Below are 17,033 nucleotides of genomic sequence, written 5' to 3'. Positions count from 1 at the left end.
ATCATCATAATTAGACATTTAAAATTATTGTTACAAAATTATCAGGGCCAGTGTTAACGCAGTTATCACAGTGCAATTAAGGTCTGTACATAAAGTTTAAAAAAAAATTGGTTTTATTGTATTACTCGCCAGCCAACATTACTGTCCCCAAGAGACTGCACCGGGCTTAAGAATACTTTGAATACCCAAGAAATCCAGAAAAAATTTTGGCGATGGAAAAAACGGCACAGGGATCCCTTGACCTCTGACCTCAAGATATGAGAATAAAAATGGGTTCTGAGGGAACTCCCTTTTAAAAACATGCCCACTTTATGGAGTAGTGTGCTGTTATTTGATTCCTAATCAAGGCAATCTGGTAAAAATTGCTTTATCTTATCAATATGGACCTCAAAACTGTTTTGAAATGCAAAATAACGTGATAAAAACAATGCTATTAATTGTGATTAACTATTAAAATTCTGCAAATAATTGAGATTAAAAAAAAAGTTTTTGACAACCCAAATAACTATAATTTTAAGCATTTTTTAATGACCTTTTCAGGGTCATTTTTTTACTTTTTACTTTAAAATGTTTATTTATTTTTTGCAAACTAATGGTAATTGTCTTTTTCTTTTTCCTAATTTCTTTCTATTTCCCAATTGCTCTTCTTTTGTTGTTCATTGCCTTTTTCCCCATGTTTTTTTCAAATCAAGCCAATTTGCTAAAGTTTCAATTAAAAAAGTTAAACTTTTAGTGATTTTCATTTACATGGCTGAAAAGCCAAATGAGCCAGAATCCTGCTTTCAGTGATTTCTCCTCCTCATCATCCTCCTCACCACCTCTTTTCTCACACATCCTCCTCCTTTGTCCATCCCTCGCTCCTCCAGAACTCCACACAACCACCTCCTTCACGATGGACACCACTGGTAACTGGACGCTGTCAGGTGAGAGCGCAAAAACAGACAGAGAGGACGATCCGAGTGGCGGGAGCTCGCTCCGTTCGCTCTGGCCCTCCTCCAGCCTCTTGAACTGTCCCTCTGCTCAGAGTATGAACTGTAATGGAGGAGGGAATGCAGGAGCAGGCTTTGGCACTGGGCTCTGTCCCCGGGGTTTGAAGATATACAGCTGGAGGAAAAACACTAACAGCTACAGTACATTATATTTATGTACAATAACAACTTGGCTTCCTGCGGTCTCACAAACTGCATGTTTTTTTCAGGGGCTCTTGTTCTACACAGCTAAACAATACCAGGCTTTTTAAAAAGCTGGAAATGGTTTTGTGTGACGTGTATGCTGCTTTGTCCTTGTAACTGGCTTTATTTAAACGGCTTTGTTTGGGTTTATTTATTACCCGCATGGTGTTGAAGTGACAGAGAGAGAGAGAGAATGAGGGTTGTTTTCTGTTGTCACATTGTGGTTTGTAAATCATTGGCTTGTAAATGTGTGTGTGAGTGCGTGCTCGCAGGTGTATATTTGTGTATACGCAAACGCATCATATATGGCGTGCGTTTCTGTTTTTTGGTCTTTTTAAATGAGCTGTTTGTTCCTGTTGAAGTGGTTTTCAGAGTTTAGTGCCGTTCCATCCCTCATTCAAATACCACGCCACATTTGACCTTCAAGAGAGGAATAAAAAATAACTGGATGATTCTGATTAATATTTTACTACAAAGCTGAAGCAAAACAGCGTTCACATTCTGTTCTCAGAGCAGCGGGCACTGAGAAGCCCTGTGGTATGAGAGGGCGTACTGAAAGCATACAAACACAGACAATCCCCATCAGATGTTGAGTAAGCCTGATGAAACTATGTTGGTGTGTGTGACCCCAGTGAGTGCGTGACTGTGCTGAAAGAGCTAATGCACACAGACTGAATAGTGCATTAGCTCATGCCAGCTTCTCTCTCTCTCTCTCTCTCTCACACACACACACACACACACACACACACACACACACACACGGTGTTGCATAATAATCTACACACCTCACATCAGACTGACAAATAACACCAGCTTTTCAGACGATCAAGCTCACGCACACACAAACGTCTGACATTTCCGCCCGCAATTTCTCTCCTCTTAGATGCAGAATTTGGTGGCAACACTCCGAGGGCGGGACTTCCTGTTGCCAAGGACGACAGCAGTAATACAGCGATTCTGATTGGCTGCCTGGTGGGCATCATCCTGCTGCTGCTGGCTGTGATCGCTGTCATTCTGTGGAGGCAGTACTGGAAAAAGATACTGGGCAAGGTGAGTCAAGATTAGGGGTGTGAATTTACAGTCTTGCCTGTTGTGGACTGATGGTTGATTTTTTTATTTTTGTTTATCGACCCATACTCACATTAGTAACATTAGTTTGGATCTTTTTTCACATCAGACAAATGAGCTGAAACATCCAATTAAACAATTTGTCTTTCTGACTTGGCTTAAGAACTTATTTTAGGATATACTCCATCCAGCGCTGTTTGTTGTGTGTCAGGGGTGCATGTGTAGGTGTGTGTTAGGTGCATCAGTTGCAGACGATATTCACAGACGGATAAAAAGAACGTGTTAATTAGTTTGGTTCCTGCTGGCTTTCCATGGTTGTAAACAGAACTTTCACCTTTTGATTTGTACCAATATAACAAATTTTCTGATTTACTTGGAGAGAACAAGCACTTCAGCAGTTGTGCTCCTAAATTTACATTCGCTTTGCATAATTTGTGAAAACTGGACAAACAGTTTTTGATGATAAGCTGATCTTTCAGCCCACTCACAATATGCAAAACAGCACCTAGAAAAGCCTCAAAACTCCTCAAAGTCATTTGGAGTGATGAGACCAAAACTGAACTTGATAATGATCCAAAAGCAAGTGGCAACCTCCGAAGGTGAAAAATAAAGCTCAGCTATGTACATTTTATTAGGGCCTAAAGTTACGCATATTTAAGGGCGGCGCCGCTTGAGATGTCCACCCTGCACTCCATTACACCTCTAAATATGGTCACTTCTGGCTCCAAAAAACCAAGGTGGCGACAGCTGAAATACCGAACTCGATGCCTCAAAATGTATACAGTCTATGTCCAAAGCAAGAGGCTGCGTCGACCCCTCAGTGGCTACAGCAGCAAATAGTGAAGGCTCTGGAGTGACCATCACAGTCTCCTGACCGCAATACCTCTGAGCCACTTTAGGGAAATCTCAGATGTGCAATTCATGCAAGATACCCAAGAATTTACGGGAATTGGAGGCTTTTTGTCAAGAATGGGCAGCCTTACCACCTGAAAAAATAAAGGAGCTTGTTCTCAGCTATTACAAAAGACTGCAAGCTGTCATTGATGAAGGACTAAAGGGCTTAAGAACTAAGAGTATGCACACTTTTGACCAGGACAGTGTCAGGATTTGTTTTTTTTTAATGATTGTATTATTCAGTTTAATTTGTATCTTATTCTTAAGTATAAAAGAAATGTGTTTTGCCCGATCACTGATGTTTCCATAGGGAATGGCGCACATCTTATACATTGGGTATTTAAACCTACGAGCAGAACTGAGTGTTGAATCATTCAGCACCCACATATATATCCTAAATAGAATGATCCTTTGTTTTATAACCTAATTTTCCATCAACTGTGACGGTTCAACTGTGGTATGAGCATTCAAATCAGGCTCCTTAGATTGAATTGTTGACTATTCTGGGTCACTTCAAGTCAAGATTGGGGTCACAAGCAATGTTTTTGTTTATTTCCAAAGCAGCAGTTCCTAATTGCAATTGGTGATTTGGCTGTAACCGTCACTAGTAGTGGATTACCATGCAGTCTTGGTATTAAACTTTTGGAACATCTATCTCTAAGATTTCTCTTATCACCTTGGCACAATAGAGGTAAATTCAATTTTGTTTGTGCTGCTCAAAGCTCTACATCTACTCGATTTCCCTGAAATAATGTCCCAGTTACTCTAAATAAATTCATAGATCTTTTGCTGTTAACAGCTTTCTACAAAATAAAAAACCCTTAGCGGGAAAATGTTTGCTTGTGTGATTAGGCTGAACTGCCCCTTTAACTAAGTTTAAATGATTGATAGCAGGCTGAGATAACGACTGCCGGCCTTTTGGCAGAGTACCTCTGGATCTCCATCTGGACGTGTTGTGGGAATCCTTTTACATTCACTTCAAATTGTTCAAAGATTAGAGGCTGTTTCACTAGTTTGATCACCATCTGCTTCGGGGATTCAGATGATGCTTTTACACTCAGTTGCCAGTTTAATAGATGCAGGAAGGTAAAACCAATGCAGTCTAATGCTGTGTTTTCATATGAGCTCGGTGTTGTGTGCATGATCAGGTACGGACATTGTCATGAGTTGCCCTTTCACACTTAGTACAGAACAGGAGAGAAGCGTCCTAACCTGCTGGAAATGCTCCATTTGTTTTCGGCGAGGGTAGGCGCCTGGGAGTCAGGACACGATGCAAAAAAAAAAGCAGTGTTTTGTTTGCATACCCGATTTGTAAAGAAGCCATTAAGTGTTGGTTTAAAGGAGAGGTGTTAAGGTAAGGTAAGGTAAAGGGTAACAGTTGCATCTCATCACTTTTAAGGTAAATCATGTCTTCATGCATAATAAATAAAGTAAATGCATAAAGTGAATTATTGCTATTTTTGGCCTCATATTTAGTCACTACAAGTCATATTGCAGCAGAGCTCAGCTAAGCATAGCTGTAGTGGGTTTGTCTTGTACTGGTTGTGGGTGCGTCCTGTAAGCTTTAAACAAAATATGGCTGCAGCTACACGTTTCACATCTGTACTTGCTTGTGTTGTTTGGGTAGATGCTTCATAATTTGGTCATATATAATTGAGTGTCTTGCCATTTCTTGAATTAGTCTGGCAGTTTTAGCATTAGCTCTTAATAAAAGAAGTTCCTGGATCTTGCTGTCTCTTCAGTTTGACATTTTCATTGCTGTCTTTATTTAAATGACCCTTCTTGCTCACCCCTGGATGTTTGCATTTTTCTTGTTTTTGCGCTGTTCGCATGATAGAAATGTCATCAACACGCCCACTCGATTACTGTGAAATACCAGGACAATTAACTGCTCCATACTCACATTGGCTCAGTCAGACATGAAACGAACTTTGTAATAAAGAGCCAACAGGTAAAGTCTGTTTTGTGTCTGGTACAGCTGATGTGGAGATTTGCGTTCTGACACACAGTTCCTCCGGTAATGTCTAGATAAGTTCAGATCTACAGTGCATGTGTGAAAGAGGTGCAGAACAACAGTCCTGCAATAAATCTACCTTTATGAAGGTTTTATTGTTCAGCTTTTGTTGAAAATGTTTCAAATAGGTGTTTAGAGATAGATTTGTGTTACACTGAGAAGTTTATGTCCCAATATTTAACCTACCTTAGTGTTGCAAATGGATTGAGCATGATATTAATTTCTGTTTTTATTTTGGAAAAGCATTAATTTCACATTAATTCACAGTACATAGTCACTATATTAATGCAAATGGATTCACATAGCACTGTACAAACTCAAAACAGGAAAAGTAAAATTGTAATGTGTCAGATATCCATTATACAGTCTAACTCTTCAAGGTTTTATTTTCTAACATTAGTTTTAAACAGTTGAAACAGGGGAAGCTTTCATCTTAGAAACTACAGAGCTTTAAAGAGAATAAGAAAAAAATAACAAGTAAGGAGTAATCTGTCACCAAAATTAAAATATATGTCTCACACATTATCACTCCTCTATTCTAAAGTTTTACCCTAAAGGTTTAATGTACTCAGCCTACTTGGTCCAAAAAATGTTCATGTTTTAAATAGCACTTAATCTGGACCAAGATGATGTGCTCTTGAAAAACTTTTTGGCCTCTATGAATGTAGGGTTTATTGGGGGACTTTTTTGTTGAGCTGCATTCATTTTAGCTGTACCTAATAAACAGGCAACTGAGTATATGTTGTTTACACCTTGTATTTCTACATTAACCGTGAACCCTCTGCCCTCGCAGGCCCAGGGCAGTCTATCCAGTGATGAGCTGCGGGTCCACCTGTCAGTCCCCTCGGACAATGTGGTCATCAACAACACGCACAGCTACTCGAGCCGCTACCAGCGCATCCACACTTTCCCCGATGACCGCGATCATGACAGAGAGGGAGAAGGAGAGTATCAAGAACCCATTGCTCTGCTGCGGCCGAGGGATCACAGAGACAGCACAGGTAAGATACAAACACAAGGTCATGGAGTTCATTCACAGATATGACTGGTTCTGTTGTTTGTGTCAGAGCTGATTGTTTCAGTCCAAAATAAAAAAGCCATTTAGTTCAGTGGCGTGACACAGAACATGCAGACATGCAGTAAAACATACCACATGCTAAATACTTGTTGACAGGGATTGATCTATAGTCAACCACACGCAACTGGCATGGAGTCTGGAAAATATGAAACAATGCAATATTCCATATGTACATAATTTCAATTTCTGCAAACATGTATGCGGTTTGTTCGGACTGCTTAGTTTGCGTGCCTGTGTTTGTGCTCTCACGAACCCCCGATTCTTGATCATATCAATGAGCAAACTTATGTGCAAAGAGGAAGCAGCAGGAGGAGAACAAAATGTGGCATACATATCAAGAAAACAATGGTATTCCGATGTATTTCACCACACCAAACAAAAAGTAAATCAAACCAAACACCCCACGAGGAAGAGTGCCTCCATGAAGATGCTCAGCACGGAGGGGAGCACAAAGGAGCCATTGTTCTGGGAAAAGGGAAGAAAAAATAAAGAGGGAGGAGAAAGAGAGGAATAATGAGAGAAAAGGCATTCCTTCACTTGCATTGCACCACAGGAGGTCTGCATGCCGTCTTTACGAGGCGCCTGTGTGAGTTTGAAATAACACGAGTAACAGAAACATTATTTCATCCACTGGTTTTTGTTGTGTTTGAGTTGTGTTAACTTTGCTTGTTCTTGCTATTCTCCATCTGTTCTGTGCTCCATGTGTCAGTGCACCCCTCCCTCCTCCTCCGCCCCCTCGGATTATAATGGATATGCTAACAGTGTCATGCTAATGGTTGTTATTGTGTTTTGTTGTGTGTGTGTGTGTGTGTGTGTATGTGTGTGTTTTGTGCCACTTCGTACGATCCGTATGATCCATATCGTGGTTCCTGCATCTACCCCGCCCCGTACCGTGTGTGTGTTTGTTAACGTGTGTGTCCTCCCAGCCTTGCTGTTAAACAACCCAGCCTATCACCTGCACCTGTCAGATCACAGGAAAAGTTCGAGACCTCTAGTCGTCCCCAACACCACACAGGCTCAGGAAAAGAGCCTCAATGTGCCCCAGGGTAAGAGACCTCGGACTGGGCCAACACAGTTAGGAGGGGCCCTAACTCTCTAGTTGCCTACCTGTCTGTCTGTCCACGGCTGAGGCTTCAGAAGTACTCTCACCGTCACTGTACAAAGAAATGCTTCTGGGAGATAATTAGTGTCTTCTGCATGTGTCTGACCTTCATCATCCATCCTCTTACTCACCTAATTAGTACCTCTCATTCACTCATCGCTTGGTTTAACTGTGTTTGAAGGGATAGTTTGGAATTTGGGGAATATTACAAATGTTTATACTTTCTCAAGGACCAGCAAACTCAAAGATGCGTCTGTCTAGGAAGCCTGACTCTGTTGACTCTGTTGATGACGATGTCTAGCTGTTGTTCCACCACAGAGACTGTATGTAAAGATGGACAACTTGTCTCCACTCTCTTATGTAAAACTGACACCAAAATATTCAAGATACAGCCACCGCCATCTTGCGCTGCTGATGTGATATGGTGCCAAAATCTGCACAGGAGCCATCTCTGCAGTATGGTGTTCCCCCCTTTTGACCAGTTGCGAGCAGCACCATTGATCACCAGCACACTGAATGGCACACAGCTGTCGATCATGACGTCAAACCCCTCCTCAAACTCCCCTTTTTTTTTTTTTAGCATCAAATAACTGTTTAAACCTTATCAGAAAAAAAATCTCCATTTGAACAGACATCAGCTAAGAACTACCTAAAATGACAGAAACCATCTTTTGGAAAAATTTGATGTTTATTTTTTACTTTTTTTTTTCTTTTTTGTGATCAAATGTTTTTATTTACACCAAACAAGAAATTATTGATAATACCATACAGTGTGAGATATTATTATTATTATTATTATTATTATTATTATTATTATTTATTATTATTATTATTATTATTATTATTATTATTATTTATTATTATTAGCCTCTTCCCTTACCCACCCCAAGTGCCTGGACAATTCAAAGAAGCAGAACAGTTAAAAAGAAAGATGGGACAGAAAAAGCTACAACAAGTTTTGAGTTTAGTTTAGTCTCACAATTGGACTTTAATTTTCTCAGCTGCCACATGCCAAGACATAATATTCTCTTGTTTTGATTTGTGGATGCTCGCTGTGGATATTTCCAAATAAACAATAATAATAATGAAGAATGTACAACACCAGTGTGAAATGCGTGTGTGAGGTGGCTTCTATCTTATTGCAGCAAGTTTTTTTCCATCATTGTAAACCATCATTGTACTTGTTTAGAGCTAATTAGCAAATATTGGCATGCTAACATGGTTTAGACACGGCCAGGATGGGAGAATGTAAGTATGCGGACAGCATTTAGAGCACCGCTGTGCCTCACAGAGCTGCAGCACGTCTGCACTAGAACCAAAGTTTTATAGAATGGTGCAGGAATGAGTCCTAAAACCTGGAAATGAATTAACATCTTAGCAGTCCCGATTGTTTGCCTCCTGGTTCCCTCGTCTCAAAGTAAATAGGTTTTTTAAAATGGGTTTTTGGTTAGATGCCTGAAATACGGTCTGTGGTTAACATGAGCTTAAGAGACTTTCAGGTTTTGTTCTACAAAAAAAAACTGTCAGTAAATTTCCCACTCATGAATTTTGAAGCCTTTACGTGTTAAAAACTGTCGCAAAAAAATGGCTGGATGGTAATGCAGCACATCATCACACCAATGCCATTGAAGACATTAGACCATAGTGTCGTTAGTTTATAGCCAAACGTTAGCTTTTTACTTTGGTCGGTTGTATTTAGGCTTCGACAACCCTGAAAGTGGTGGAAGATTGTCATGCTGGACAAAAGATGTAAGTATCATAAACATTTGTTTGCCACAGAGCTTATTTTCTGCAATAACCCAAAATCCAAAAAAAAAATCCAACTGGCTTTATGAGGGAACCAGGGCAACGTTAACTTCCAGGCGGGCCAAGATCTTAACCTAAATCTTGCTATGTGAGTCTGTAAAATCACAAAGGCACCACTTGAAAAAAAAGGCAATGCTTTACGGGGTTCAGTGTTTAGTAGGATACTTTTTGCCCTGAGGCAACACTTTTTCTTCATCTTTGTAATAAATACAGCATCAATCTTAGCAGATAGATTAAACTGCAGGGTCCCTATTCGTGGCAGGGTGTGCACTGGGTTAGAAAGTTTCCCATCATCATCATCTGCATTATCATTTTAACAAAGGTGTAACAACTTAGTATTCAGCCACACTCTCCACAAGTCTTTGACTTATGCGCGCTGTCAGAGCCTTGTGGAAGCTGATCATGTTGAATGTTAAGTTGTTACACCTTTGTTGAATTAAAACTTTAAATTTTATCTGCAAGTAGAGCTGTAGATCCTTATTTAGTTTTAAAGTTAATCGAAAAGACAGATACAATGTCCCAGGAAGATTGATTCTTTCAAAAAAAAAGTTCGACTTATCCATCACAAGAAGTTCAGTTATGCGTTTTTCTGATTTTAATACCTGCCACATGATCCCGCAGACATCAAGGAATGAAGAAAAATAGTAATATTACGCACTGCAAGGCTGATCCTATGCATATGTGTTGTAGCCAAGGCTTTTCTATCTAGTAAAGACTTGAAAAAAGTAACACAGATTTTACTTTAATGCTTTTCTGTAACTCTTTGCCTTTTTTATTATCCAGCATTTTATTGTATGAGGTTTATTATTTCTGTTCTCTTCACAGAAGCTTGTGAAAATTGTTGCACAAAGAGTTTTTTGGTTTTTATGGTCCAAAGAGATTTCTCCCAAATCCAAACTATTCCTTCATAACAAGATGTCTGGACTTGTGATAGCATGTGACTCTTTCACTGACAGACCGCCTTCAAGCAAAGCAAAGTTGTTTTTAATTACACAGTTCTTCTAATCTCTCTATTTCATCCACCCTGTCTGTCTCTTCCTCCCTGCAGCCTGTGGTTTGGAAATGGACATGGAGAAGGGTTTCCCCCCGACTCAGGAGGAGCCTCCTCCCTACCCCGGCTCCCCTCCTTACCCTTCCCTGTCTCCCCCCGTGTCTCCCCCACTGCCTCCCAGTGTTCCTCATTATGCCGAGGCAGACATCGTGAGCCTGCAGGGCGTCAGTGGTAACAACACCTACGCAGTGCCTGCTTTGGCCTCCTCAAGCCCCGGGGCCGACGCTGCCCCTTTGCCGGAGCTGCCACGCCAGTGTCTCATCTTCAAGGAGAAGCTGGGAGAGGGACAGTTTGGAGAGGTGAGGAATGACCTTAAAAGAATGTGTGCGGGGGTGGAGGAAGGGAGGAGAGATTGTTCTCTAACAATGTCTGTGTTCATTTGGTGAAAGGTGCACCTGTGTGAAATCGAAAACCCTCAGGACCTTCCCAACTTGGAGTTCCCCTTCAATGTGAGAAAAGGTCGCCCTCTTCTGGTAGCAGTGAAGATCTTGCGCCCGGATGCCTCCAAGAATGCCAGGTCTGTAACATCATACACTGCCGGGCCTGGCCTCTGTGCTGTTCATAGTTTTTCTTTCCACTTTTACAGCTTATTTCCTCCTTTCCCCTTTTGTATGTGTTCCTCGAACTGCAGCTGGTCATTAAATTTCTGGAATGTCAGGGCACATTTAGAGTTGCAGAGCAGAAATTCGATCGATTTCCTTGAGAAGTCAGGAAGTATCAAGGAATTCCTGGGAAAAAATATATGTTAAGGAATGCACAATTAGGCCTTAAAAGTCCAAAAAAAAGTGTGAATAAATTGTTACAAACATTTCTTCTAATTTATTCTAATTCTCTAATTCATCTTTTAATTTAATTTTGGCAAAATTTGCCATGCTCTTCTGCATGAAAGTGCACATTTCTGATTTTACAGATCTTGGAAACTACCACTCAACTGAGTACTGTCTTTTTACTTTATACTTGCACATACCTGTTTGAAAAATGTAGATTAACTTAACTCACTCTAATAGCAATATTCCTGCATAAAACATATATCTGCACAGGGCCACATATATATACCACCATCTTTTTGAATAAGAAAACAATGATTTGGGGCGTTCTGTGGCTAACCTGGTGGAGCTGGCACCCCGAGGCTGCTGTCCTCACTGCAGCAGCCGCAGGTTCGACTCTGTCCTGTGGTTCTTCGCTGCAGGTCATCCCCTCTCTCTCTCTTTCTCTCTCCCCTTTTCACGCTTGAGCTGTGATATCTCATAAAGGCAAAAAGCCCAAAATAAATATTTTAATTCAGAAAACAATGAGTTGTCCTTAAATTAGTCTTGAAATTGTTAAAAATTATCGTGAAAGTCTTAAAAAGCATTAAATGTAAGCGTCTGATTCCTGTAGACACCCTGAATGTGTTGTGGTCAACTACATGACATTGCATGTCTGTTCAGCACAAGCAGAGCAGAGATTTCTTTCCTCCTGTCAAATAAAAGTCCAAATGTTTTCTCATACTTAGCCCTGGTTTGAACTTCCAGCTCCTGAGGATGAAATATCTGGGCGTCAGTGGTTTTCTAGATGTTTGACTCTTTTCACCAGCTGCTTGTTTACTTTGGCTCTCTGCCCTTTTGGCTCTGGGCAGGTACAGCTCATTTCTTGTTGAGCTGACGTGCTGAGAGGGGCTGTCCACGGGTTTTATACGGGATGTTAGTGAGAGCTGGAGCAACACAAACATATTGACCAGCAAAACAAATCAATGAGGTGGAAAGCCACCTAGAGCTGCAGGCAGGGGGGTTTTGATCCAAAAGGTTTACTTTGCATTTGACCTAAAATTAGCGTGTTTTTCTCTGATGTCCTTCATTCTTTCTTTTCATCCTGGTAGGAATGACTTCCTGAAGGAGGTGAAGATCCTGTCTCGCCTTAAGGACCCGAACATCATCCGTCTGCTGGGAGTGTGTGTGAGCAGCGATCCTCTCTGTATGGTCACTGAGTACATGGAATGCGGAGACTTGAACCAGTATCTGTCTCACCGAGTGCTTCTGGACAAAACGGGGCCTTCACACAACACCCCGACCATCAGGTAAACCAGAAATGTGTACACAAACATCGCACATATACACAGATATAAAAAAGAGAACACAGAGCTATAAATTTATTTATTCATTATTTCCTTCATTTATCAACTCTTCCCCCTCAGTTACCCGGCCCTCATCTCCATGGCCAGCCAGATTGCGTCAGGAATGAAGTTCCTCTCTTCCCTCAACTTTGTGCACCGGGATCTAGCCACGCGTAACTGTCTGGTCGGAGGTGAGAGAGGTGAGAGCGGAGAGGATCGGGGTGGGGAGCGTCACATCAAGATAGCTGACTTTGGCATGAGCAGGAACTTGTATGCTGGAGATTACTACAGGATCCAGGGCCGCGCTGTGCTGCCGATTCGCTGGATGGCCTGGGAGTGTATACTCATGGTAAGAGGACAGGAATGTGTGTGTTTGTGTATCTGATGGTGTGTGATAGCTGTGCCACAGTTTTTTATATATCATTTTGGATTGATAATTTTATTTATTTGTTTATTTATTTTTGTATTTGTTTAAAAATCCAGTAGTTAAGGTACTAAAAAAACAGGTGAAATATAGATTAGGAAGTCATTTATACAAAAATCCATGTGAAATTAAAAAAAATATAGTATTTCCATTTTCAAATGTACCAACGACTTTAAGAGGAGTCTGTTGCACAGTTAAAAGGTCAAAAATCCCATATCGGTCGGGCTCTACATAACAGTAACTTACCAGCACTGCTTGTATGTAAAATTTCCCTCCCTTTGGATTGGTGTTGGTAATACTTGTCATAGTGTTGGAGATTATATTGATGAAGATTATATCTGTGTGGTTGCATGCTCTCAGGGTAAGTTCACCACAGCCAGTGATGTGTGGGCATTTGGGGTCACTCTGTGGGAGATGCTGAGCGTTTGTCAGGAGCAGCCGTACTCCAACCTCACAGATGAGCAAGTAATCGACAACGCTGGAGAGTTCTTCAGAGACCAGGGCAGACAGGTACTAACACAGTCTTTTTCTGTCAGTTCACAGTTCATTTATAATAACACATGCTTTGCTCTTACTGATAAAAGCCGATCTTCACTCTCCTGAACTGTTTTTAAATTGGGCTCATACTGACTTCAAAGCAGTAACAACACAAGCTCATCATTTACCATTTGTTCATGATCTCAGAGGCCCTCTAGTGGCTGGTCTTTGGGCCACACCTTCTTTATCTGAGCATGTAGTAACTCATAGTTTAAATCACATTTCTTAAATGGACAGTTCACCCCCATATCAAAAATACATATTTTTCCTCTTACCTGTAGTGCTTGTTATCAATCTAGATTGTTTTGATGTGAGTTACCGAGTGTTTGAGATATCGGTTGTCTGTCTTCGGTATAATGGAACTCGATGGCACTTGTGGTGCTCCAAGCGGCAAAATAATGAATTTGGAAAAGTCAACAGCAATGTCTTTTTCCAGAAATCATCAGTCTGATTCTCAAGATAATCCACAGACCTCGCATAAAAAAAGGAGAAAATATGCACTATAGATATGGGAGGAAACTTTGTCATTAAAACCAGTTAGAGACATGTTAATCTCTCGCAGACAAACTGTGTTAAACCAACAGGAGTGAAAAAGTGATAAACATATCTGATAAAATGACTAATTTCAGAGTTTAAACCTGGTGTGCTTTATCAAACATGAAAAATATATTAAAATAAAGAAAGTCTCCCTTATTAAATTGCCTCTTGCCTCCCTCTTGCAGGTGTATCTGAGCAGACCGGCTGTGTGTCCTCAGGGTCTCTATGAGCTCATGTTGAGCTGCTGGAACAGAGACTGCAAGCTCCGCCCGTCCTTTGCCGACATCCACTCCTTTCTTACCGAGGACGCCATGAACATGGTGTAAAGAGAGAAACAAAAAGACAAAGGCAAATGCTAAAGATGGGAAACGCCTCATACGTTTTTGCATCCTTGCTACAGTCGGTATGTGTGGTGGAGGTGGTGCACGGAAGAGGCAGATGAGAAGGGTGAGTGGGTTGCTTGCTTTTGTAGTCATACTTTTTTGGGTGGTTGGGGCTGAGACACCGCTGGTTCGGTTCATTTCCACATCAGATCCCCATCCCCAAAACTAACCCCAGCTTTAGACAAGTAACAGTCCGGGCTACATTTCACAGGTGGTGGGTGCAATCTGCATAGGACCTTTCTCTCTTCTCAGTTACTTTAACATCACTGGTGCTTAAGTGTTGTAGAGTTAATGCCACAGGAAGCTTAGCAGAGGCTAAACAGAAAAAATACTCCAAACTACAGATATAGCAAGCAGACAAACAGTTAAATACATGCCTTTTATTCATCCATCTCAAATGCTACATGTAGGATAACAGGTGAAGGTGCACAACGCGCAAAATTCTCCGAACATCAGACATGAAAGTGCACGCACAGGGATTGCCTTAGTATTTACAGTATGTATAGCGTACTGTACACATTACAGTCAGTCAAATTCCACAAGATTAGTCCATGCCTCAGCCCCACCAATGATTATCTTCTAGAAGTCCATGAAAGAGTTTCAGACATGGATTATGGCTGTCTAGAACATGAGAGATCTCACCATGTTTGCCAACCCTTCAATAGTCCTCGATCAGCCTTTCAGAGTGACCCACATCCACATCTGCAACTCAAAGTTATTGTGGATTAGCGTAAAACGATGTGGACCAGACAACAGCAGCCCTCTTTCTGCAAAGCAATTACACCAACTTTGCTCTCAACCACCAAACCACCCTGTTGTAGTCAAAAAGCCCAAGCAGTTTTTGAACCCCATCTTTGAGTCACATAGACTTAACTGTATCTCTGGTGCCAAATGGACTTCTCAAACTTGAGAACACAGGCACGGAAGAGGAGGATCTGCTGCTGCCGGTGAGACGTCACCTACAAACTGGCACGGCTTTTCCAAGCAGAAAGAAAATACTGCCAGCCGGGGCAGTGGACAGACGGGACACCATTTAGGTGCGCCTGCTCAGGTGTTTCGGCAATTTTTAGTATCTGGCTGCGATGCAGAAACAAAGGATAGACATAAAATTCCACGACCAGCTGCACTTTAAATCCTCCATGCATATCCCCAGAAACTCTTCTTTGTGAGGAGCCTGATATGATTCCTGTCGATGTGGATTCTAATCACTCGCAGTGATTTCAGATATTTTGCCAGGGGAGATCAAATTCAGGACAGTCTGTCTGCCTTGTTAAATCCTCCCCCACAAGGCATTGCTAAACCATAAGATGTAAAATATTATTTAAAAAACTGAATGACACCATCAATTCATCTCATTTTAAATATATGACAGCCTTTTGTACGCTTTGATGAGACATATTCACTCATCGAATAATCAATCTTTGCTCATCCAAATGCATTACTGTACTATAAAAATCATTGCCTGGAGGGTAGCTTTTTTTATTTTTTTTTTTTGCTCAACCAGAACCCTATTTTCCCATGTTTTAAGTAACTAATGGGAATAACATTTTTTGAAATTGGTCCAGTATTGGGAGAAAGTACTGCAACCATCATTTAATGTCCCCTACAGAGACAGACCATTTTGTTAAAGAGTGAGATCCTTTTTGTTTTACCAAAAACAGCCCTGTAATCGCTATCGACAAACCCACCATTTAAATTGGTAATTTTAGTGTGTATACAATCACTATATTTCACATGTAACTAGGTGAATTAAGGATTTATTTTAACCAAACCAGAGTTGACAATTGTTGGAACAGTGGAAAAACAAACCACAGTATTTTTTTTAATGAATTTCATTTTGTTTTTGACAACTTATAAAGAAGCCTGTCTTAGGATAATTGACAATACTTCTATTGAGATGAAGTCTGGTGGGTCTGGCAACAGCAATTTCAGGGATGTTTCAGGGTCTAGACTGAAAAAGGTACCCTCTAAGGAACTACTCAAACAGGTAATTCTGTGAGTCCTCATTTTAGTGTGAATGTCAACATCAACCTCTGCATCATCCCATTTTAGTACATTAAGCTGACCACGGTAGAATCAATGTTGTCTCTACCTTACTGATTGTATAGCACTGTAAATCAGTCCTGATCAAGATCATCAAGTATAACATGTTTACTGATTGTCAATGGTTGTGCCATTTGAGTCATTTTTGATACACTGTAGTTCGACTAAACCCATATTTTTATATATACTGTATGTACTTTGACACTTCTTGATGTCTGATTTCGTCCTTTTGTGTCTGAAGTTGAGCATAATAGTATGTACATATTTTAAGGACAGAATTGTAATTTCCTTTACTAATATATGGAAAACTCTTTGTTACATTTGGGGTCTTCTGTACCTCTGTAGAACGCTTGCTACATTGATGCCATTGTAATTCATTGTTTATTTTTGTAGATGTTTTAATAAAGTTAACCTTTTCAAATAAATCAAGATGTGCTCTAGGGCTTTCAAAAACTATTATTTTCATGATCAAACAATTTTGTTTGATAAAGCATGACAAAATAGTGAGGAACAAAGGCATTTCATTTTTTCTAAGCACTCAAATTATTTTTTTCTCAGATCAACGGTCCAGTACCCAAAAAGGAAATCATACAGCTAGGGAGTGTACAGTTGACTGAACCATAGAGTTTCTACCAAGTTTACACATACCAATGATGAATGGGCTATTCTGTCTGTACATTAAGTAGACAAAGATCAACACATTACAGTGCATCTATTAACAAAGTAAATAAAAATGAAATTTACATGCGTTTACCTTACACTATTAATAGTGATTTTCTAGGTTATGATCACCTGTAACCTGTTAACCCATAAGCTATCTAGATAGAGAAAT

The 17,033-nt window shown here is 40.5% G+C and overlaps 1 protein-coding gene across 5 annotated transcripts in view; it reads left to right on the top strand.

The window, feature by feature from the left end:
* The window catches only part of ddr1 (discoidin domain receptor tyrosine kinase 1), a 55,836-nt gene extending 39,210 nt beyond the window's left edge, over window positions 1–16,626 (top strand). For 2 of the 5 annotated variants that reach the window (XM_042489309.2, XM_088084365.1), the window contains exons 11-20: window positions 867–923; window positions 2,056–2,222; window positions 5,942–6,149; window positions 7,153–7,272; window positions 10,183–10,484; window positions 10,575–10,702; window positions 12,044–12,241; window positions 12,359–12,626; window positions 13,062–13,211; window positions 13,961–16,626. In XM_042489309.2, coding sequence (XP_042345243.2) covers window positions 867–923; window positions 2,056–2,222; window positions 5,942–6,149; window positions 7,153–7,272; window positions 10,183–10,484; window positions 10,575–10,702; window positions 12,044–12,241; window positions 12,359–12,626; window positions 13,062–13,211; window positions 13,961–14,101 — 1,739 coding nt within the window. In that variant the 3' untranslated portion in view covers window positions 14,102–16,626. The remainder of the gene's footprint in view (window positions 1–866; window positions 924–2,055; window positions 2,223–5,941; window positions 6,150–7,152; window positions 7,273–10,182; window positions 10,485–10,574; window positions 10,703–12,043; window positions 12,242–12,358; window positions 12,627–13,061; window positions 13,212–13,960) is intronic. The other 3 variants (XM_088084366.1, XM_088084367.1, XM_088084368.1) reach the window with 3 other exon arrangements.
* Window positions 16,627–17,033: the final 407 nt, after the last annotated feature.

The sequence above is a fragment of the Plectropomus leopardus genome, chromosome 11, assembly GCF_026936395.1.
Source record: "Plectropomus leopardus strain MGB_pleo_1.0 chromosome 11, ASM2693639v1, whole genome shotgun sequence".
In the NCBI taxonomy this organism is placed as follows: domain Eukaryota; kingdom Metazoa; phylum Chordata; class Actinopteri; order Perciformes; family Serranidae; genus Plectropomus; species Plectropomus leopardus.
This window is presented reverse-complemented; position numbering and strand designations above follow the sequence as displayed.